Source organism: Pristiophorus japonicus, chromosome 4, assembly GCF_044704955.1.
Source record: "Pristiophorus japonicus isolate sPriJap1 chromosome 4, sPriJap1.hap1, whole genome shotgun sequence".
In the NCBI taxonomy this organism is placed as follows: Eukaryota; Metazoa; Chordata; class Chondrichthyes; family Pristiophoridae; genus Pristiophorus; species Pristiophorus japonicus.
In genome coordinates this window covers 3,277,671-3,301,802 of record NC_091980.1, presented here as the reverse complement: position 1 = coordinate 3,301,802, position 24,132 = coordinate 3,277,671, and the positions used below count along the sequence as shown (strand labels likewise).

At 49.0% G+C, this 24,132-nt stretch overlaps 1 protein-coding gene across 3 annotated transcripts in view; it reads left to right on the top strand.

Moving 5' to 3' along the window:
• Window positions 1–24,132, top strand: part of LOC139261980 (RELT-like protein 2) — a 52,829-nt gene continuing 28,697 nt past the window's right edge. For all 3 annotated transcript variants that reach the window (XM_070877141.1, XM_070877139.1, XM_070877140.1), the window contains exons 1-3: window positions 1–560; window positions 11,753–11,945; window positions 20,943–21,014. In XM_070877141.1, the coding sequence (XP_070733242.1) occupies window positions 11,756–11,945; window positions 20,943–21,014 (262 nt within the window). In that variant the 5' untranslated portion in view covers window positions 1–560; window positions 11,753–11,755. The remainder of the gene's footprint in view (window positions 561–11,752; window positions 11,946–20,942; window positions 21,015–24,132) is intronic.

The following is a 24,132-nucleotide window of genomic DNA, read 5'->3' as shown; positions in this document are numbered from 1 at the left end:
AGTTAGGACACGGGGCAGTGAGCACAGGGGGTGATGGGTGAGTGGGACTGGGTGTGAGTTAGGACACAGGGGCAGCCGAGTTTTGGATCACCTCTAGTTTACTTTGGGTAGATTGTGGTAGGCCAGTCAGGAGAGTGTTGGAATAGTTAAGTCTGGAGGTAACAAAGACATGGACGAGAGTTTCAGCAGCGGATGAGCTGAGGCGGGGGCGGAGACGGGCGATGTTACGGAGGTGGAAATAGGCGGTTTTAGTTATGCCGGGGATATGTGGCCAGTTAATATGGCTCATTTTAGGGTCAAATATGACACCTAGGTTGCGAACAGTCTGGTTCAGCCTCAGACAGATGCAAGGGAGATGTGATGGAGTCAGTGGCTCGGGAATGCAGTTTGTGGCGGGGACCGAAAACAAGAGGGGGGGGAAATTGCTGTCGGAGGTTTCCTTCATATGAACGCATCTAACCGAAAAAAATCAGCAAAAGTACCTGGTGGTCCCAGAGCAACCTACGATTCCAGTCGGAGGTCTAGAATCGCTATGCAGGGCATGGGAAGACATCTTTCAGGTATGTACGTACATGCTGGAGTCACATGGGCCTGGACCACCAATCACTATGTTGGATTCTCATTGATAAAAATGGGAACTCCGTTTATACGAGTTCCCATTGCGATCAATGAGAATAACCCCCTAAAACACCGAAACACAGCATAATCAATAAATAAAACACCTCACATATTTAAAATTAATTGAAATTGAATGTGATTAAATGTTTTAGAAAAGGAAAACATTTTTGGGATTGTATTTAATGTATTTTAATAGTGTTAAAAATAATCTTATCTTAATGGACAGGGTTTTTAACATAAAAATGAATGTTTAAATTTATTTTTTATATGTATTAAAACTCTTACACTGGTAAAAGTAAGCTATGAAGGAGATTCTCTGGGCAAGTGTTGGGCAAATAGCCCAATCTCTGCCGCGCGAATGTCCTGGCTGCGGGAATGCAGAGGATCTGTCCCGAGAAATCTTGACAGATCGGAAAAGGCAGTTTTCGGTTGCGCTCTGAAAACCGGCTTTTGCGAGGCCTCGCTGGGTCCGTGCACACTTCATACACACCCGGCAAGGCCAGAATTTTTGGCCCAATGGCTTCGGTTTTCCCAATAATTAATTGGAGAACATTTCTGCTCATCCAGAACTGGATGTCAGACAAGCAGTCTGACAATTTAGAGACCGAGGAGGGGTCGAGAGAAGCGGTTGTGAGGTAGAGCTGGGTGTCGTCAGCGTACATGTGGAAACTGACGCTGTGTTTCCAGATGATGTCGCCGAGGGGCAGCATATAGATGAGAAATAGGAGGGGGCCAAGGATAGATCCTTGGGGGTCACCAGAGGTAACGATGCGGGCTCAGGTGAGGGGAAATTGAAAAAGTCAAAGAGAAAGGAGAAGGCAATAGAGCAGGGTAGTGATAGAGATAATGATAACCCCTAGAGTGTGACAGGAAGGGACAAAGCGTATAAACATAAGAGTGCACCAGAAAGTAGAGTCAGAGTAAGGAAAATTGGTAAAAAGACAAAATTAAAAGCTCTTTATCTGAATGCACGCAGCATTCGTAACAAGATAGATGAGTTGGCAGTAGAAATAGAAGTAAATGAGTCTGATCTGATAGCCATTACAGAGACGTGGTTGCAAGGTGAGCAAGGCTGGGAACTGAATATTCAGGGGTGTTTGACATTTTGGAAGGATAGGCAGAAAGGAAAAGGAGGTGGAGTAGCTCTGTTAATAAAGGATGGGATCACTGTAATAGTGAGAAATGATATTGGCTCAGAAGATCAAGATATAGAATCAGTTTGGGTGGAGATAAGGAATAATAAGGGGAAGAAGTCACTAGTGGACGTAGTCTCATCATCATCATAGGCAATCCATCGGAATCGAGGAAGACTTGCTTCCACTCTCAAAGTGAGTTCTCAGGTGACTGAACAGTCTAATACGGGAATTACAGTCTCTGTCACTGGTGGGACAGACAGTGGTTGAAGGAAAGGGTGGGTGGGGAGTCTGGTTTGCCGCACGCTCCTTCTGCTGCCTGCGCTTGGTTTCTGCATGCTCTCGGCGACGAGACTCGAGGTGCTCAGCGCCCTCCCAGATGCTCTTCCTCCACTTAGGGCGGTCTTTGGCCAGGGACTCCCAGGTGTCGGTGGGGATGTTGCATTTTATCAGGGAGGCTTTGAGGGTGTCCTTGTAATGTTTCCTCTGCCCACCTGGGGCTCGCTTGCCATGTGGGAGGTCCGAGTAGAGCGCTTGCTTTGGGAGTCTCATGTCTGGCCTGTGAACAATGTGGCCCGCCCAACGGAGCTGGTCGTGTGTGATCAGTGCTTTAATGCTGAGGGTGTTGGCCTGATCGAGGACGCTAACGTTGGTGCGTCTGTCCTCCCAGGGGATTTGCAGGATCTTGTGGAGACATCGTTGGTGTCTCCTAGGCCCCCTAACAGTAGCTACACTATAGGACAGAGTATAAATCATGAAATAATGGAGGCTTGTGAGAAAGGTACGGTAATGATCATGGGTGATTTTAATCTTCATATAGATCAGACAAATCAAATTGGCAAAGGTAGCCTTGAGGACGATCTCATAGAATGTATTCGGGATAGTTTCTTCGAATAATATGTTGTGAAAGTAAACGAGCAATAAATAGAAAAACAGACAGTAAGAGCTTCTACAGGTATATAAAAAGGAAGTGTGCAGCTAAAGTAAACGTTGGTCCCTTAGAGGATGAGACTGGGGAATTAATAATGGGGAACAGGGAAATGGCAGAGACTGTGAACAAATATTTTGTATCAGTCTTCACTGTAGAAGACACTAAAAGCATCCCAATAACAATCGATAATCAAGGGGCCATAGGCAGGGGGGAATTTAAAACAATCACTATCACTAGAGAAAAAATACTAGGCAAACTAATGGGACTAAGAGCCAGACTTTCCATAAAGACCCTCAACGCCCGATTGCCCGCTGAGAAGGATGCTAACGCTCGGCGAAAAAAGCTGGTGAGAATTTCCATTTTGAAGGTATAGGTAAGTAGAACTGATCGCCCGGTGAGAAAATGGGCATTGCACACTCATTCCCAGCAGTTTTCTCGGCGGGTAAGTGCAAAGTTAGCCAAATGGGCGGTCGTTACCTGAGTGGACGATAAGTAGAAAAATTTAGGCTGGGCTTATGGAGGTGAGAAAACCTAAAGAAAAAACTATCATTAAAAAAAAACACATACAATGCATTCCCAAGTCAGTTTTAACCCTAATCGCCGTGGTAACATTAAAAAAAAATAATTAAAGAACCTTTCACTTCCCTCTCTTTGCAGGGCATCCCCTTACCGCCCTGTTTAAGCAGCTTTTACTGGGCGGGTCTCTCGGTGATCTGGCCGCAGGCGGTTGAGGCCAAACTTATGTCCTGGCGGTTGTTCTCGCCATTGCACGTGAGCGGTCTGGTCCCGGCGGGCGAATTCAGATGTGGGCGATAACGTTCAAAAACTTACCAGCTGAAACGCCGAGAAAATCGCCGACAATGAAGACTAACGTCTAGCCCAAATGTGGACAAGTCCCCTGGACCTGATGGCCTGCATCCTTGGGTCTTAAAGGAAGTGGCTGCAGAGATAGTGGATGCATTGTTGTGGATCAGTTTTGGTCTCCGTATTTACGGAAGGATATACCTGCATTGGAGGCAGTTCAGAGAAGGTTCACTCGGTTGATTCCTGAGATGATGGGGTTGTCTTATGAAGAAAGGTTGAGTAGGTTGGGCCTATACTCATTGAAGTTTAGAAGAATGAGAGGTGATCTTATTGAAACATATAAGATTCTGAGGGAGCTCAACAAGGTTGATGCAGAGAAGATGTTTCCCCTTGTGGGGAATCTAGAACTAGGGGGCATAGTTTAAGAATAAAGACGTCGCCCTTTTAAAACTGAGATGAGGAGGAATTTCTTCTCTCAGAGGGTCATGAATCTGTGGAATTCTCTGCAACACAGAGCTGTGGAGGCTGGGTCATTGAATATATTTAAGGCAGAGATAGACAGATTTTTGAGCGATAAGGAAGTGAAGGGTTATGGGGAGTTGGCAGGGAAGTGGAGCTGAGTCCATGATCAGATCAGCCATGATCTTATTAAATGGTGGAGCAGGCTCGAGGGGCCAAATGGCCTACTCCTGCTCCTATGTCTTGTGTTAATATACCAAAATTCCCTGGATTCTGGAGAGGTCCCAGCGGATTGGAAAACTGCAAATATAACGCCCCTATTCAAGAAAGGATGCAAACAGAAAGCAGGAAACTATAGACCAGTTAGCCTAACATCTGTCATTGAGAAAATGCTGGAGTCCATTATTAAGGAAGTAATAGCAGGACATTTAGAAAATCATCATACAATCAAGCAGAGTCAGCATGGTTTTATGAAAGGGAAATCATGTTTGACAAATTTGCTGGAGTTCTTTGAGGATGTAACGAGCAGGGTGGATAAGGGGGAACCAGTAGATGTGGTGTATTTGGATTTCCAGAAAGCATTTGATAAGGTGCCATTAAAATATTACTAAACCCTACCCTTCATGATCCAGGACCGACGTGTGTGCTTGGGCCAAATGCACCCAGGTACACAGTTATACTGCAGCAGGTGAGTGAGTGACAGATCCCAGCTATACTGCAGCAGCTGAGTGAGTGACAGATCCCAGCTATACTTCAGCAGATCAGTGAGTGACATAGAAACATAGAAAATAGGTGCACGAGTAGGTCATTCGACCCTTCGAGCCTGCACCACCATTCAATAAGATCCTGGCTGATCATTCAACCTCAGTAACCCTTTCCTGCTTTCTCTCCATACCCCTTGACCCCTTTAGCCGTAAGGGCCATATCTAACTCCCTCTTGAATATATCCAATGAACTGGCATCAACAACTCTCTGCGGCAGGGAATTCCACAGGTTAACCACTCTCTGAGTGAAGAAGTTTCTCCTCATCTCAGTCCGAAATGGCTTACCTCTTATCTTTAGACTGTGTCCCCTGGTTCTGGACTTCCCCAACATCGGGAACATTCTTCCTGCATCTAACCTGTCCAGTCCTGTCAGAATTTTATATGTTTCTATGAGATCCCCTCTCATCCTTCTAAACTCCAATGAATACAGGCCAGTTGATCCAGTCTCTCCTCGCGTGTCAGTCTTGCCATCCCGGGAATCAGTCTGGTGAACCTTCGCTGCACTCCCTCAATAGCAAGAATGTCCTTCCTCAGATTAGGAGACCAAAACTGAACACAATATTCCAGGTGAGGCCTCACCAAGGCCCTGTACAACTGCAGTAAGACCTCCCTGCTCCTATACTCAAATCCCCTAACTATGAAGGCCAACATACCATTTGCCTTCTTCACTGCCTGCTGTATCTGTGTGCCAACTTTTAATGACTGATGTACCATGACACCCAGGTCTCGTTGCACCTCCCCTTTTCCTAATCTGCCGCCATTCAGATAATATTCTGCCTTCACATTTTTGCCTCCAAAATGGATAACCTCACATTTATCTACATTATACTGCATTTGCCCACTTACCTAACCTGTCCAAGTTACCCTGCAGCCTCTTAGCATTCTCCTCACAGCTCACACCGCCACCCAGCTTAGTGTCATCTCAAACTTGGAGATATTACACTCGATTCCTTCATCTAAATCATTGATGTATATTGTAAATAGCTGGGGTCCCAGCACTGAGCCCTGTGGCACCCCACTAGTCACTGCCTGCCATTCTGAAAAGGACCCGTTTATCCCGACTCTCTGCTTCCTGTCTGCCAATCAGTTCTCTATCCACGTCAGTACATTACCCCCAATACCATGTGCTTTAATTTTGCACAACAATCTCTTGTGTGGGACCTTGTCAAAAGCTTTTTGAAAGTCCAAATACACCTCATCCACTGGTTCTCACTTGTCCACTCTACTAGTTACATCCTCAAAAGATTCCAGAAGATTTGTCAAGCATGATTTCCCTTTCATAAATCCATGCTGACTTGGACCGATCCTGTCACTGCTTTCCAAATGCGCTGCTTTTTCATCGTTAATAATTGATTCCAACATTTTCCCTACTACTGATGTCAGACTAACCAGTCTATAATTCCCCGTTTTCTCTCTCCCTCCTTTTTTAAAAAGTAGTTTTACATTAGCTACCCTCCAGTCCATGGGAACTGATCCAGAGTCGATAGACTGTTGGAAAATGATCACCAATGCATCCACTATTTCTAGGGCCACTTCCTTAAGTACTCTGGGATGCAGACTATCAGGCCCTGGGGATTTATCGGCCTTCAATCCCATCAGTTCCCAGTTATACTGCAGCAGGTGAGTGAGAGGCGCATCCCAGCTATACTGCAGCAAGTGAGTGAGTGAGTGACAGGTCCCAACTATACTGCAGCAGGTGAGTGAGTGAGTGACAGGTCCCAGCTATACTGCAGCAGGTGAATGAGTGAAGGATCCCAGCTATACTGCAGCAGGTGAGTGAGTGAAGGATCCCTGCTATACTGTTGCAGGTGAGTGAGAGGTGGGTCCCAGCTATACTGCAGCAGGTGAGTGAGTGAAGGATCCCAGCTATACTGCAGCAGGTGAGTGAGTGAGTGACAGGTCCCAGCTATACTGCAGCAGGTGAGTGAGTGAAGGATCCCAGCTATACTGCAGCAGGTGAGTGAGTGAAGGATCCCAGCTATACTGCAGCAGGTGAGTGAGAGGTGGGTCCCAGCTATACTGCAGCAGGTGAGTGAGTGAAGGATCCCAGCTATACTGCAGCAGGTGAGTGAGTGAGTGACAGGTCCCAGCTATACTGCAGCAGGTGAGTGAGTGAAGGATCCCAGCTATACTGCAGCAGGTGAGTGAGTGAAGGATCCCAGCTATACTGCAGCAGGTGAGTGAGAGGTGGGTCCCAGCTATACTGCAGCAGGTGAGTGAGTGAGTGACAGATCCCAGCTATACTGCAGCAGGTGAGTGAGTGAAGGATCCCAGCTATACTGCAGCAGGTGAGTGAGAGGTGGGTCCCAGCTATACTGCAGCAGGTGAGTGAGAGGTGGGTCCCAGCTATACTGCAGCAGGTGAGTGAGAGGTGGGTCCCAGCTATAATGCATCGACAGCAGACCAGGCAAATAATGAGTGAACGATAAAAGCTGAGAGCTGGAATTGTGGAAGCGAATGCCGATGGAGGAAGAGGCAGTGAGTGTGAGGTGAATGGGCCGGATGGATGATCCAGAGGCTTGCAATGTCCCGCACTCTCTGTTTCATGCCCCTCTCTGCTACCTGACCCCTGCAGAGGACAGCCAGTGTCCTTCAGTGTGAGCTCGGGCAGTCTCTCAACAGCTGAGATGATGCAGACACAGCAAACACAGCGACTCACTGCAGTCTAGCCCACTGAGGGGCAAGCTTACCTCAGACGTGGTGAGTAGGGGGGACATCGAGTTTGGGATTTGGACACTTGGAGCTTGCAGGAGGGAGCAGGACCAGCAGAGTAAGGAGATTGTCATTTTTAGGATCCCAGGATGAATGAGATGCGGTGAGTTTTGACGTCCACACTGAGGGGAAACAGTAAATACGACAGGATTCAGTCCTCCAAAACCCAGTCAAGGTTGGTGTTATGTAAAGAGATATTTAGCGAGCTGAGATGCCGCAATAGATGCTGAATCTGATTTCTTTGCGTGTTGCAGTGAGCAGTCTGTGTGTGTGAGATATTTAAAATGCTGATGACTCACCGAGACCTCGAAGTGTCCAGCTTATCCCGGCAGGATTTTCCTGCTCTCAGATAAGTTGCAATCAAAATGTCACAGTCCCTCCTCGCCACACTTAAACAGACTGGCACACAACCTGCTCAGCCAGGTGAGGGATACCAGTGTTCGGAGAGGAACAGCATCACAGTCCAAAGGGTCGATAGCAAGCATTCCCAGGTCAGGCACAGCGCCCATTGCAACCCTTGCCCACAACGGAGGGCAGCCGGGGATCACTTTGTAAATGACCTTCGTGACCTTGCACAATTACCGCCGTCTTTTCACAAGCGACAGCACTATTCACGGCCTCGGGGCGACCCAAAGCACTTTACAGCCAATGAAGTACTTTTGTAGTCACTGTTGTAATGTAGGAAATGTGCCAAACAAATTTGCGCACAGCAAGCTCCCACAAACAGCAATGTGATAATGACCCAGATAACCTGCGATATTGCTGATGGCTGAGGGATAAATATTAGCCCAGGACACCAGGGAGAACTGCCCTGCTCTTCAAAATTGAGGCTGTGGGATTCTTTACGTCCACCTGAGAGAGCAGACGGGGCCTCGGTTTAGTGTCTCACTCTAAATCCTGCACCTCCGACAGTGCAGCACTCCCTCAGTACTGCCCCTCTGACAGTGCAGCACTCCCTCAGTACTGCCCCTCCGACAGAGCAGCGCTCCCTCAGTACTGCGCCTCCGACAGTGCGGCACTCCCTCAATACTGCCCCTCCGACAGTGCAACGCTCCCTCAGTACTGCCCCTCTGACAGTGCAGCACTCCCTCAGTACTGCCCCTCCGACAGTGCAACACTCCCTCAGTACTGCCCCTCCGACAGTGCAACACTCCCTCAGTACTGCCCCTCCGACAGTGCGGCACTCCCTCAGTACTGCCCCTCCGACAATTCAACACTCCCTCAATACTGCCCCTCCGACAGTGCGGCACTCCCTCAGTACTGCCCCTCCGACAATTCAACACTCCCTCAGTACTGCCCCTCCGACAATGCAGACTTCCTCAATACTGACCCTCGAGTGTTCTACAGAGCTACAGAGAAGTTTTTAATGGTGAGGAGTAAAAACAGAAAAAGTTAATAAATAACGAACTAACTCACATCTTTTCATCACTCTGCCTTCAGTTCTGGGCCCCGTCCCTCAGGGAGGGTATATCAGCCTCGGAGGGGGGGCAGTGCAGGTTCACCAGAATGATACGGGGGCTGAAAGGGTTAAATTATGAGGACAGGTGGCACAGACTGGGCTTGTATTCCCTCGCGTGTAGGAGGTTAGGGGGTGATCTAATTGAGGTGTTTAAGATGATTAAAGAAGTTTAGGGAGTCCAGAACTAGGGGCCATCGCCTTAAAATTAGAGCCCTGCCGTTCAGGGTGATGTCAGGAAGCACTTCTTCACACAAAGGGTGCTGGGAATCTGGAACTCTCTCCCCCAAAAACTGTGGATGCTGGGGGTCAACTGGAGCTTTGAAGATTCAGATCGCTAGATTTGTATTGGGTAAAAGTTCAAGGGATGCGGAGCAAAGGTGGGGAAATGGAGTCGAGGTAAAGATCAGCCATGATTGAATTGTATGGTGGGACAGGCGAGAGGGACTGAATGACCTCCTCCTGTTCAGAAAGCCCCATTAATATATTTTCACAGACTGTTTGCATCACATGATCTCGTGTGATCTTGCTTAAGTTTGGAATGAAAACTTCACTGGACTGTTCCTTAGGCTAGAACTGCTGCCAAACAGATTTAATACACAGTAAATGGCTATTTGAATAGAATCTGTGAGATACTGTAGATTTACAGGATTCACTAACCTCCCCTTGAATGATGTTCCGAGCGTAAGTGTGTGTGTGTAAGTGATTGTGTGGAAGTGCATTTATGTGTACGTGTGTAAGTGTACGTGTGTAAGTGTGTGTAAGTGTGAGTCTGTGTCTGTATGAGTGTCAGTGTGTGTCTGTGTAAATGTATGCAAATGTGTAAGTATCTGCCTGTGAGTGAGTGTGTCTGTGTGTAAGTGTGTGTGTATGTGTGTGTTTTTGTCTGTGTGTAAGTGAGTGTGTGTGTCGGAGTGAGTGTGTGTCTGTGTATGAGTGTATATGTGTAAATGTGTGTGAGTTTGTGTAAGTGTGTGTAAATGTGTAAGTATGTATCTGTATGTGAGTGTGTGTGTAAGTTTGCATGTGTGAATTTGTGTAAGTGTATGCAAATGTGTAAGTATATGTCTATGTGTATGTGTGAGTGTGTGTCTGTGTAACTGTACGTGTCAGTGAGTGTGTGTGAGTGTGTCAGTGAGTGTGTGTGTCAGTGAGTGTGTGTGTCAGTGAGTGTGTGTGTGAGTGTGTGTCTGCGAATGTGTGTGTGTCAGTGAGTGTCTGTCTGTGTGAGTGTGTTTGTGTCAGTGAGTGTGTGTCAGTGTAAGTATGTGTGTGTGTCCATGTGCATGTGTGTGTGTGTGTGTGTGTGTGAGAGCAGTGTGTATATGTGTGTGTGTGTGAGTGAGTGTGTGTGTCAGTGCAAGTATGTGTGTGTGTCTGTGTGTAAGTGTGTGTCTGTGTGAGTGAGTGTGAGTAGTGTGTATATGTGTGTGTGTGAGAGTAGTATGTATGTGTGTGAGTTGTGTGAGTAGTGTGTATGTGTGTGAACAGTGTTTATGTGTGTGTGTGAGCAGTATGTATGTGTGTGAGTAGTGTGTATGTGTGTTCGTGTGTGAGTAGTGTGTATGTGTGTGAGTGTGAGAGTAGTGTGAGTAGTGTGTATGTGTGTGAGTGTGTGTGAGTAGTGTGTATGTGTGTGAGTAGTGTATATGTGTGTGAGTGTGAGTAGTGTGAGTGTGTGTGAGTAGGAGTGTGTGTGTGTGTGTGAGTGTGAGTAGTGTGTGTGTGAATGTGTGTGAGTAGTGTGTATATGAGTGAGTAGTGTGCGTGTGTGTGTGAGTAGTGTGAGTGTGTGTGAGTAGTGTGTATATGAGTGAGTGTGTGAGTAGTGTGTATGTGTGAGTGTGTGAGTAGTGTGTATATGAGTGAGTGTGTGAATAGTGTGTATGTGTGTGAGTGTGTGAGTAGTGTGTATGTGTGAGTGTGTGAGTAGTGTGTGTGTGTGAATGTGTGTGAGCAGTGTGTATATGAGTGAGTGTGTGAGTAGTGTGTGTGTGTGTGAGTAGTGTGTGTGTGAGTAGTGTGTATGTGTGTGAGTGTGTGAGTAGTGTGTATATGAGTGAGTGTGTGAGTAGTGTGTATGTGTGAGTGTGTGAGTAGTGTGTATATGAGTGAGTGTGTGAATAGTGTGTATGTGTGTGAGTGTGTGAGTAGTGTGTATGTGTGTGAGTGTGTGTGAGTAGTGTGTGTGTGTGAATGTGTGTGAGCAGTGTGTATATGAGTGAGTGTGTGAGTAGTGTGTGTGTGTGTGAGTAGTGTGTGTGTGTGAGTAGTGTGTATATGAGGGAGTGTGTGAGTAGTGTGTATGTGTATGTGTGTGAGTGTGTGAGTAGTGTGTATATGAGTGAGTGTGTGTGTGTGAGTGTGTGTGAGTAGTGTGTGTGTGTGTGAGCAGTATGTATGTGTGTGAGTGTGTGTAGGCAGTGTGTATGTGTGTGAGTGTGTGAGTATTGTGTATGTGTGTGAGTGTGTGTAAGCAGTGTGTATGTGTGAGTGTGTGAGTATTGTGTATGTGTGTGAGTGTGTGAGTAGTGTGTATGTGTGTGAGTAGTGTGTATATGAGTGAGTGTGTGTGTGTGTCTGTGTGTGTGAAAAGAGTGTGAGCAGCCAATCCCAGTGCGTGTACTGCATGCATAGTGAGCAGTGTGTCTGTGTGAATGTTTGTGAGTAGTGTGTATATGTGTGTGTGTGTGTGAGCAATATGTATGTGTGTGAGTGTGTGTAAGCAGTGCCTCGTCAGGCTGGGAAACGGCCGTGATATAAAAATGCTGTGAGCTACAAATCAAACCAGGACTCTGAACTTATTCGCTGCACTTTAAAGAATCTCAATAAATTGTCATGAAAAGTGTATTTTCCTTTCTCGGGGCGAGTGTAGGAGATGGAGAATCACGGGGGAGTTGAAGAGGAGACACCTCGCCCTCAGAACCTCTACACCATCTTCCTGCTGGTTCTGGTATTCATTGTGACGGGGCTGATGGGCATCCTGCTCTGCCACATCTTGCAGGAGAAGGGCTATCGCTGCCGGACATCCAGGGAGCGGGAGAACAGGCTGGATGCTGCACCAGACGGTGAGTACAGAGTAGTCTAGTTAGTTTTCTCCCTCCCTTTCCTGAAGATGCTGATCCAGGGTGGGGTAGGAGTTGTATGTGTTATGTCTTGGATACTGCGAGCTCAAAGTAAGTGTGACCGTAGACCTTTATTGCAGATCTCAGAGTGCCTCTCCAGCCTGTGAGGCCTCCTTATATACAGGTGCTCCCAATGGATTGTGGGATCCCTTGGGACTCCAGGGGATAAGCCTTCTGGTGGTTAGACATGATAGTTGCAGGTTTACATACATAACAACACTTCCTCCCCCCCCCCCCCCCCCAAAGTCAATAGTGTAACTATTTACAATGTGAGTCGATCTGGGGCCTTCCTTTCCCTGGTTGATCGTCTCGGTGCAAATGCTGGTGTCGGTGAGTCGTTTGTTGGGCCCTCGCTGGGCTGCTGCACAGCTGGTCTTGCTGGGCTGTCTGGGTGTGGTGAGCCTTGCTGGGCTGCTGGGGGTGGTGAGCCTTGCTGGGCTGCTGTGGGTGATGGGTTCTGCTTCGTGGTCAACCGCTGTGTCGGTTGCCACTTGTGTGTGTGTTGGAGGGTCGATAAAGGTAGATTCTATTGTGGGTTGTTCGGGATAGTCCGTAAATTTAAGTTTGGTTTGTTCCAAGTGTTTCCTGCAGGTGAGTCCATTTGCGAGTTTGATCACAACACCCTACTCCCCTCTTTGGCCAAAACAATGCCAGCAATCCACATGGGACCTTGTCCATAGTTCAACACAAGTACAGGATCATTTACTTCAATTTCGCGTGACACATTTGCGCGAATATGATATGTATTCTGTTGAAGTCGTCTGCCCTCTAGCTGTTCGTGTAGATCAGGGTGGACTAATGAGAACCTTGTCTTAAGTGCCCTTTTCATGAGCAGTTCAGCGGGAGAGACCCCAGTGAGTGAGTGGGGTCTTGTGCGGTTTCGGGATAAGCGAGTCTGCAGTGAGCCTTCAGTTACCCTTTTCAAGCTCTGCTTGATTGTTTGAACTGCTCGTTCTGCCTGACCGTTGGATGTGACATGTTTGACCCCATTGCGGGTCATGAATTCCTTGAATTAGGCACTGGTAAAGCACGGCCCATTGTCACTTACAAGGACATCTGGCAGGCCGTGCGTGGCAATGGTGGCAGCGGACATTATCACACATTCAATCCATTTGGAGTACGCATCTACAACCACGAAAATTTTTTTTCCCAAGAATGGGCCTGCATAGTCGACATGAACCCTCGACCACGGTTTGCAGGGCCAAGACCATAAAATTAGTGACACCTCCCTGGGTGCATTGCTTAACTGGGAACATTTGTGCACACAGGACTCTAAGTTTGCATCGATACCAGGCCACCACACGTGGGATCTGGCTATCGTTTTCATCATTACAATGCCTGGGTGGGTACTGTGGAGATCACTAATGAAAGTATCCCTGCCCTTTTTTGGCACAACTACCCGATTACCCCATAGGAGGCAGTCTGCCTGTATAGACATTTCATCTTTGCGCCGCTGGTACGGCTTTATTTCTTCCTGCATCTCTAACGGGACACTAGACCAACTCCCGTGGAGCACACAGTTTTTTAAGGACAGTAAGGGGTCCTGGCTAATCTGTCGGGCGGTAACAGATGATTGCTCACTCTCGAATGCTTCCATTACCATAACTAAGTCTGCAGGCTGTGCCATCTCCACCCCGGTATTGGGCAACGGTAGCCTACTGAGAGCATCGGCACAGTTTTCTGTGGCGGATGTCGTAGTTGTATGCGGACAACGTGAGCGCCCATCTCTGGATGCGGCCGATGCATTCGTATTTCTCCCCTTATTTTCAGAAAAGAGGGATATAAGCAGCTTATGGTCAGTTTCCAATTCAAATTTGAGCCCGAACAGATATTGATGCATTTTCTTTCCCCTGTAAACACACGCTAATGCTTCTTTTTTGATTATACTGTAGGCCCTCTCAGCCGTGGACAGATTTCTGGATACATAAGCAACCGGTTGCAATTTCCCAAATTCATTAACTTGTTGCAATACACACCCGATCCCGTATGACGACGCATCACATGCCAGTGCCAAACGTTTACATGGATCGTACAACACAAGCAATTTATTTGAGCATAACAGCTTCCTAGCTTTCTCAAAGGCATTTTCTTGGCTTTTACCCCATACCCATTCATCTCCCTTTATGCAGTAAAGAGTGCAGGGGTTCTAACAATGTGCTAAGACCCGGTAAGAAGTTACCAAAATAGTTCAGGAGTCCTAGAAATGACCGCAGCTCCGTCACGATCTGTGGTCTCCGTGCGTTCTTGATTGCCTCCATCTTCAAATCGGTGGGCCTGATGCCATCCGCCGCGATTCTTCTCACCAGGAACTCCACTTCAGGCGCCAGGAAAATGCACTTCGAGCATTTTAGCCTGAGCCCCACACGATTAAGCTGACTAAGAACCTCCTCCAGGTTCTGCAGGTGCTTGACGGTGTCCCGACCTGTAACCAAGCTGTCGTCCTGGAAGATCACGGTGCGCGAGACCGACTTCAGCAAGCTTTCCATCTGGAATATCGCCACGGCTGATCAAATCCCAAACGGGCATCTGTTGTAAATGAAAAGACCTTTGTGCGTGTTGATGCAGGTGAGGCCCTTCGATGATTCCTCCAGCTCCTGCGTCATGTAGGCCGAGGTCAAGTCCAGCTTTGTGAACGTCTTTCCTCCCGTCAGCGTCGCAAATAGGTCGTCTGCCTTTGGTAGCGGGTATTGATCCTGCAGCGAGAAATGATTGATTGTTACTTTGTAATCACCACAGGTTCTAACGGTGCTGGTTCCCTTGAGGACTAGAACGATCGGACTGGCCCACTCATTGAATTCGATCGGCGAAATGATGCCCTCTCGTTGCAGCCTGTCCAGCTCGATCTCCACCCTCTCTCTCATCATGTAAGGTACCGCTCTCGCCTTGTGATGGATGGGTCGCGCCCCCAGAATCAAATGGATCTGCACTTTTGCTCGTAGGAACTTCCCGATGCCTAGTTCGAACAGCGAAGAGGAACTTGCTTAGGACCTGGGCACATGAGGTGTCTTCGACGGCTGAAAGCGCTCGGACGTTGTCCCAGTTCCAGCGTATCTTTCCCAGTCAGCTCCTGCCGAACAGCATAGGGCCATCACCCGGTACCACCCAGAGTGGTAAATCATGCACCGCTCCATCGTAGGATACCTTTACGGTAGCACTGCCAATTACTGGAATCAGTTCCTTTGTGTACGTTCTGAATTTGGTACGAATGGGAGTCAGGACTGGCCTTGAAGCCTTGTTGCACCACAACTTATCGAAAGTCTTTTTATTCATTATGGACTGGCGTGCGCCCGTGTCCAGCACCATGGACACCAGGAGTCCATTTAATCAACCTTCAGCATTATCGGGGGACACTTTGTGGTAATTGTGTGCACCCCATATACCTCTGCCTCCTTGGTCTGAGGCTCTGGTTCATCATGATCCACCGTGGATCTATCCTCCTCTACAACATGGTGGTTTGCAGGATTAGCAGGGTTTGCAGCTCGCCTGTACATGCGTTGGAGATGTCCCATTGCTCCACAGCCCTTGCAAACGGTGTCCTTTGAAGCAGCATGAATGGAATCGATGATCACACCCGCAGCACCAACAAGGTTAATTATGGCCTTGTATTCACCATCCCTGATGGTGAACTCTGAGTCATCCGTGGATGTGCAGCTACAGGCGTGTAAGTCCTGCCATGTACATTTCGATTCGAAAACAACGTTACTTTGTTCACAGTACTTGCAGCAGCACTAGTATGCTGGGAAATTTGTTTGGTATTGTCACTGGTGGAGATAAACGCCTGGGCTATCGCTATGGCTTTACTCAAGGTTGGGGTCTCTACAGTCAAAAGTTTGCGAAGTATTACTTCATGGCCAATGCCAAGTACAAAGAAGTCCCTGAGCATGTGCTCCAAGTGTCCTTCAAATTTGCAATGTCCTGCAAGGCGCCTTAGCTCGGCGACGTAGCTCGCCACTTCCTGGCCTTCAGACCTCTTAGAAACATAGAACCATAGAAAATAGGTGCAGGCCCTTCGAGCCTGCACCACCATTCAATAAGATCATGGCTGATCATTCACCTCAGTATCCCTTTCCTCCTTTCTCTCCATACCCTTTGATCCCTTTAGCCGTAAGGGCCATAGCTAACTCCCTCTTGAATATATCCAATGAACTGGCCTCAACAACTCTCTGCGGTAGGGAATTCCACAGGTTAACAACTCTCTGAGTGAAGAAGTTTCTCCTCATCTCAGTCCTAAATGGCTTACCCCTTATCCTAAGACTATATCCCCTGGTTCTGGACTTCCTCAACATCGGGAACATTCTACCCACATCTAACCTGTCCAGTCCCGTCAGAATCTTACATGTTTCTACGAGATCCCCTCTCATCCGTCTAAACTCCAGTGTAGAAAGGCCCAGTTGATCCAGTCTCTCCTCATATGTCAGTCCAGCCATCCCGGGAATCAGTCTGGTGAACCTTCGCTGCACTCCCTCAATAGCAAGAATGTCCTTCCTCAGATTAGGAGACCAAAACTGAACACAATATTCCAGGTGAGGTCTCACCAAGGCCCTGTAGAACTGCAGTAAGACCTTCCTGCTCCTATACTCAAATCCCCTAGCTATGAAGGCCAACATACCATTTGCCTTCTTCACCGCCTGCTGTACCTGCATGCCAACTTTTATGACTGATGTACCATGACACCCAGGTCTCGTTGCACCTCCCCTTTTCCTAATCTGCCGCCATTCAGATAATATTCTGTCTTCGCGTTTTTGCCCCCAAAATGGATAACCTCACATTTATCCACATTATACTGCATCTGTCATGCATTTGCCCACTCACCTAACCTGTCCAAGTCACCCTGCAGCCTCTTAGCGTCCCCCTCATAGCTCACACCGCCACCCAGTTTAGTGTCATCTGCAAACTTGGAGATATTACACTCAATTCCTTCATCTAAATCATTAATGTATATTGTACGTGTAGAACCGATACCTCGCCATCAGAACGCTTTCCCGGATTAGTGTGCACAACTCATCGAACGACTTGTTTGTGGGTTTTGCTGGAGCAAGCAGGTTTTTCATGAAGCCACACGTTGATGCCCCGCAAGCGGTGAGGAGGATCGCCTTTCGTTTGGCAGTGTTCGCTTGTCCTTCCAGCTCGTTGGCCACGAAGTATTGGTCAAGTCGCTCCACGAAGGTTTCCCAATCATCTTCCTCCGAAAATTTCGACAGCATGCCCACAGTTCTCTGCATTGTTGCATTGGAGTTCGTTATCTGTATCTCGTCGCCAGTTGTTATGTCTTGGATAAAGTGTCAGACTAGATACTGCACGCTCAAAGTAAGTGTGACCGTAGACAGTAGATTGTGGGATCCCTTGGGACTCCAGGGGATAAGCCCTCTGGTGCTTAGACTTGGTAATTACAGGTTTACATGCATAACAGTATGGGTGCTAGGGTAGGAGATGTATGGGTGTTGGTGTAGGGGATATATGGGTCCTGGGTAGGGGTTGTATGGGTGCTGGGGTAGGGATTGTATGGGTGTTGGGGAAGGTGTCATATGTGACCCCGAGATGAGCTTCCAACCACATATTTCCGCCATAACGAAAACCGCCTATTTCCACGTGCGTAACATCACCCGTCTCCGCCCCTTCCTCAGCTCATCCGCTGCTGAAACCCTCACCGAGGCCTTTGTTACCTCTGGACGTGACTATTCCAACGCACTCCTGGCCGACCTCACATTTTCCAGCCTCCGTAAACTTCAGCTTATCCAAAACTTGGCTATCTGTGTCCTAACTTGCACCGAGTCCCGCTCACCCATTACCCCCTGTGCTCGCTGCCTCGTGTCCTAACTCGCACCGAGACCCGCTCACCCATCACCCCCTGTGCTCGCTGCCCCGTGTCCTAACTCGCACCGAGTCCCGCTCACCCATCACCCCCTGTGCTCGCTGCCTCGTGTCCTAACTCGCACCAAGTCCCGCTCACCCATCACCCCCTGTGCTCGCTGCCCCGTGTCCTAACTCGCACCGAGTCCCGCTCACCCATCACCCCCTGTGCTCACTACCCCGTGTCCTAACTTGCACCCAGTCCCGCTCACCCATCACCCCCTGTGCTCACTGTCCCGTGTCCTAACTCACACCAAGTCCCGCTCACTCATCACCCCCTGTGCTCACTGCCTCGTGTCCTAACTCGCACCAAGTCCCGCTCACCCATCACCCACTGTGCTCGCTGACCGACATTGGCTCCCAGTCCAGCAATGTCTCAATTTAAAAATTCTCATCCTTGTTTTCAAATCCCTCCATGGCCCTCGCCCCTCCCTATCTCTGTAATCTCCTCCAGCCCCACAACCCCCCCGAGATGTCTGCACCCCTCTAATTCTGCCCTCTTGAGCATCCCTGATTATAATCACTCCACCATCGGTGGCCGTGCCTTCTGTTGCCTGGGCCCCAAGCTCTGGAACTCCCTCCCTAAACCTCTCCGCCTCTCTACCTCTCCTCCTTTAAGACGCTCCCTAAAACCTACCTCTTGGACCAAGCGTTTGGTCACCTGCGCGAATATCTCCTTCTGTGGTTTGGTGTCAAATTTTGTTTTTTCTGTGTAACGCTCCCGTGAAATGCCTGGGGATGGTTTACTACGTTGATGGCACTATACAATTGCAAGTTGTTGTTGTTAATGTGTCCTATGGGTGCTGGGGTAGAGGTCCCATGGGTGCCGGATTGGGGTCCCATGGGTGCTAGGGTTAGAGTCCCATGGGTGCTGGGATTGGGTCCCATGGATGCTGGGATTGGGTCCCATGGGTGCCGGGATTGGGGTCCCATGGGTGCTGGGATTGTGGGCCCATGGTGCTGGGGTAGAGATCCCATGGGTGCTGGTGTTGGTGTCCCATGGGTGCTGGGATTGTGGGCCCATGGATGCTGGGATTGTGGTCCCATGGGTGCTGGTGTTGGGGTCTCACGGGTGCTGGGATTGTGGGCACATGGGTGTTGGTGTTGGGCTCTCACGGGTGCTGGGATTGTGGGCACATGGGTGTTGGTGTTGGGCTCTCACGGGTGCTAGGATTGTGGGCACATGGGTGTTGGTGTTGGAGTCTCACGGGTGCTGGGATTGTGGGCACATGGGTGCTGGTGTTGGGGTCTCACGGGTGCTGGGATTGTGGGCACATGGGTGCTGGTGTCAGAGTCCCATGGGTGCTGGGATTGTGGGCACATGGGTGCTGGTGTTGGAGTCTCACAGGTGCTGGGATTGTGGGCACATGGGTGCTGGTGTTGGAGTCTCACGGATGCTGGGATTGTGGTCCCATGGGTGCTGGTGTTAGAGTCCCATGAGTGCTGGGGACGGGGTCACATGGGTGCTGTAAGTGGTAAATGTATAAATGGTTACAGCAGAATCTCAGAATCATGAAAAGCGGTTCCCCAATCACATCTTGCAATGGTGAAAGGTTATTGAGCTGAAACATTAACCGACCTTCCTCTCCCATAGACGCTGTCTGACCTGCTGAGTCTTTCCATCTTTTTCACTTTTTGTTTCAGATTACCAGCGTACACTGTATTTTGCTTTTTGTTCTATTTGTTAAATAAAGCCAGAGTCACAAGATGCACAAAGTTCTCTCCAGGTGTTGCAAGCTCAGAGACCGTCCTCTCCATCATCGTTCCCTCTTTTACTGACCGACTGGTGCGAACATTCGCAGACTTTAAGGTCCTGATAAAATCCCTGGAGTGGGGCTCGGGCCGGTGTCACTGCGGATTGCTGTACGCACTGGCAGCAGATTAACCGTGGCTCAGTGGGGCGTATGCTCTCTCGTCTCTGTCAGAAGTCATGGGTTCGAGTGACTCTCCACAGACTTCAGTACAAAATCTAGGCTCACACAGAGTACTGAGTGAGCGCTGCACTGTCGGAGGCGCAGTACTGAGGGAGTGCTGCACTGTCGGAGGGACAGTACTGAGTGAGCGCTGCACTGTCGGAGGGTCAGTACTGAGGGAGCGCTGCACTGTTGGAGGGTCAGTACTGAGGGAGTGCCGCACTGTTGGAGGGGCAGTACTGAGGGAGCGCTGCACTGTCGGAGGGGCAGTACTGAGGGAGTGCCGCACTGTTGGAGGATCAGTACTGAGTGAGCGCTGCACTGTCGGAGGGGCAGTACTGAGGGAGTGCCGCACTGTCGGAGGGGCAGTACTGAGGGAGTGCCGCACTGTTGGAGGGTCAGTACTGAGGTAGTGCCGCACTGTCGGAGGGGCAGTACTGAGTGAGCGCTGCACTGTCGGAGGGTCAGTACTGAGGGAGTGGCGCACTGTTGGAGGGTCAGTACTGAGTGAGCGCTGCACTGTCGGAGGGGCAGTACTGAGGGAGCGCTGCAATGTCAGAGGGGCAGTACTGAGGGAGTGCTACACTGTTGGAGGGGCAGTACTGAGGGAGTGCTGCACTGTTGGAGGGGCAGTACTGAGGGAGTGCTGCACAGTCGGAGAGACAGTACTGAGGGAGTGCTGCACTGTTGGAGGGACAGTACTGTGGGAGTGCTGCACTGTTGGAGGGGCAGTACTGAGGGAGTGCTGCACTGTTGGAGGGGCAGTACTGAGGGAGTACTGCACTGTCGGAGGGGCAGTACTGAGAAAGTGCTGCACTGTTGGAGGGGCAGTACTGAGGGAGTGCTGCACTGTTGGAGGGCAGTACTGAGGGAGTGCTGCACTGTTGGGAGGGCAGTACTGAGGGAGTGCTGCACTGTCAAAGGGGCAGTACTGAGGGAGCACTCCCTAAATCAACATCACTAAAAAGCAGATTATCTGGTCATTCTCACATTTCTGTTTGTGGGAGCTTGCTGTGTGCAAATTGGCTGCCGCGTTTCTCACATTACAACAGTGACTTTAGAAGTTACGTATTTGGCTGTGAAGCGCTTGGCTGGTTCTCAGTTGGTGAATCGTGGTGTAGAAATGCGAGTCTTTCTTTTATTAAACACTTCCTTCTGCGGTCGCTTGTGTTCACAGATGTTCAGGAAACGCATGAATCAAACCAGGACACCGTGGGGCAAATTGTGCAGTGCATCATAGGAAATGAAGGTGAGCTCATTCGAGGGAGTGCAGGCTGTGCTCTGAAATAAGTCCTTGTCTCAGCTTCCCGTTAGAACTTAGCCTCCACTCAATGTATTATGTCTGTGATGTACTTATGAATGACTTCATGAGGCAATGTGTTGTACTCAAACTGTAGTGACCTTGGTCCTTAATCGCAACTCCAGAGTGAGGCAGTGGCATGGTGGGCAGCCTTTCATACTGGGCCCTGCCACCAGGGCAGGAAACCCCGGTCTCCACCAGTTGCACCCTCTAGTGGTGCCAGCATAGTATATACACAGTGTAAACCTTATTGATAGTACATCAGGTAACAAGTCTCCATCTTATGCAACTATACAGTGACTACACAGAGAGTATATCCATAGAGTGTATATATAACATCACTCTCCCCCAAGTCCTTTGTGCCAATTACCTTTGCACTATGTGCTCTGCCTTAGCTCCCCTCAGACTTAAGTGCCAATAGCCCTTGCACCTTGGCTGTACTTTGGCTTGGCTCTCTCCCTGTTAACCCCCAAGTCCTTTTGCCACAACGTTGGGTAGTGGTTACTGTTATGTTTCAAATAAAATAAAGTAACTGAGTACTGTAGACGTGAGTAAGTGTGACCTTAGTTCCTTTATTCTGACTCCAGAGCGCTGGTACAGCATGGGAGGCCTGCTTATATACAGTGCTCCCAAGGGATGCTGGGATACCTTGGGACTCCAACAGGTACGCCCTCTGGTGGCGGTATAATACTGGTTACATAGGGTTACATACATAACATCACTCCCTCCCAAAGTCAATGGTACACTTATTTAAAGGGTGAGACGATCTGGGGCCTTTCGTCCCCTAGTCGATCGTCTCGGTACAAATGCAGGTGTAGGTGAGTTGGTTGGGCCTTCGCTGGGCTGCTGCGCAGCTGGCCTTCGCTGGGCTGCTTGGGATGGTGAGTTCAGGTTCGTGGGCAACTGTGATGTCGGTTGCCACTTGTGTGTGTGTCGGAGGGTCGAAGTTGGTGGTGTCCTCGTCGGGTTGCTCGTGGCTGTCTGTGAATCGCAGTTTGGTTTGGTTCAAAATGCTTTCTGCAAGTTAGTCCATTTGCGAGTTTGACCTGAAACACCCTACTTCCTTCTGACAATGCCAGCAAACCATTTGGGACCATGTCCATGTCCCTAACCCTAACCCATACCCTATACAGGGTCATTGACTCCAATATCGCGTGACAAATTTGCGCGATCACGGTGCATGCTTTGTTGATACCGCCTGTCCTCGCGTGATCATGGAGATCAGGGTGGACAAGAGAGAGCATTGTTTTGAGTGCCCTTTTCATGAGCAGCTCGGCTGGGGGAACCCCGGTGAGCGAGTGGGGTGTTGTGCGGTAGCTGAGCAGGACTCGGGACAAGCGGGTCTGCAGGGAGCCTTCAAACACACGTTTCAAGCTTTGCTTGATGGTTTGGACTGCTCGTTCTGCCTGGCCGTTGGATGCGGGCTTGAACAGAGCAGATGTGACGTGCTTCTTCCCATTGCGTGTCATGAATTCCTTGAATTCAGCGCTGGTGAAGCACGGCCCGTTGTCGCTGACAAGGACATCAGGCAGGCCGTGCGTGGCATACATGGCTCGTAGGCTTTCGATGGTGGCAGTGGACGTGCTTACAGACATTATTGCACACTCAATCCATTTTGAATAAGCATCCACAACAACCAAAAACATTTTGCTTAGAGATGGGCCGGCAAAGTCAACATGGATCCTAGACCACGGTTTGGAGGGCCACGACCACAAACTTAGTTGAGAGCAAGTGTTGCATTGGCACACGCATGACTCCAAATCTGAGTCGATGCCAGGCCACTACACATGGGATCTGGCTATAGCTTTCATCATTACTATGCCTGGGTGGGTACTGTGTAGGTCGCATATGAACGTTTCCCTGCCTTTCTTAGGCAAAACCATGTGACTACCCCACAAAAGACAGGCCGCCTGTATGGACATTTCGTCTTTGCGCCACTGGAACGGTTTGATCTCTTCATGCATCTCCGCAGGGACACTGGACCAGCTCCCATGGAGGATACAGTTTTTTTTTACAAGGGACAGTAAAGGATCCTGGCTGGTCTGGGACCTGATCTGGCGGGCCGTAACGGGTGACTTTTCATTTTCAAATGCATCCATCATCAGGAGCAAGTCTGCAGGCTGTGCCAGACTGAGAGCATCAGCGCAGTTCTCTATGCCTGGTCTGTGGCGGATTATATAGGTATTTCCAGACAGCGTTGAGCGCCCAACTTTGGATGCGAGCAGAGGCATTGATATTAATATCTTTCTCTCTGAAATAGCGATATGAGCGGCTCATGGTCAGTTTCTAACTCGAAATTAAGCCCAAACAGAAAATGGTGCATTTTTTTTACCCCGTAAACGCATGCCAGAGCTTCTTTTTTAATCAGAGCTGTAGGCCCTTTCGACCTTGGACAAACTCCTGGAAGCATAGGCGATCGGTTGCAATGTTCCCGATTCATTTGCTTGTTGTAACACACACCTGACCCCGCACGAAGACGCATCGCAAGCTAGCACTAAATGTTTACATGGGTCATACAGAACAAGCAGTTGTTGGAACGTAACAAATTTCTGGCTTTCTCAAAAACAGCCTCTTGTGATTTCCCCCATACCCAGTAATCTCTCTTGCGTAAACCTAGAAACATAGAAACATAGAAAATAGGTGCAGGAGTCGGCCATTCGGCCCTTCGAGCCTGCACCACCATTCAAAAGATCATGGCTGATCATTCCCTCAGTACCCCTTTCCTGCTTTCTCTCCATACCCCTTGATCCCTTTAGCCGTAAGGGCCACATCTAACTCCCTCTTGAATATATCGAATGAACTGGCCTCAACAACTTTCTGCGGCAGAGAATTCCACAGGTTAACAACTCTCTGAGTGAAGAAGTTTCTCCTCATCTCGGACCTAAATGGCTTACCCCTTATCCTTAGACTGTGACCCCTGGTTCTGGACTTCCCCAACATCGGGAACATTCTTCCCGCATCTAACCTGTCCAATCCCGTCAGAATCTTATACGTTTCTATGAGATCCCCTCTCATTCTTCTAAACTCCAATGGATACAAGCCCAGTTGATCCAGTCTCTCCTCATGT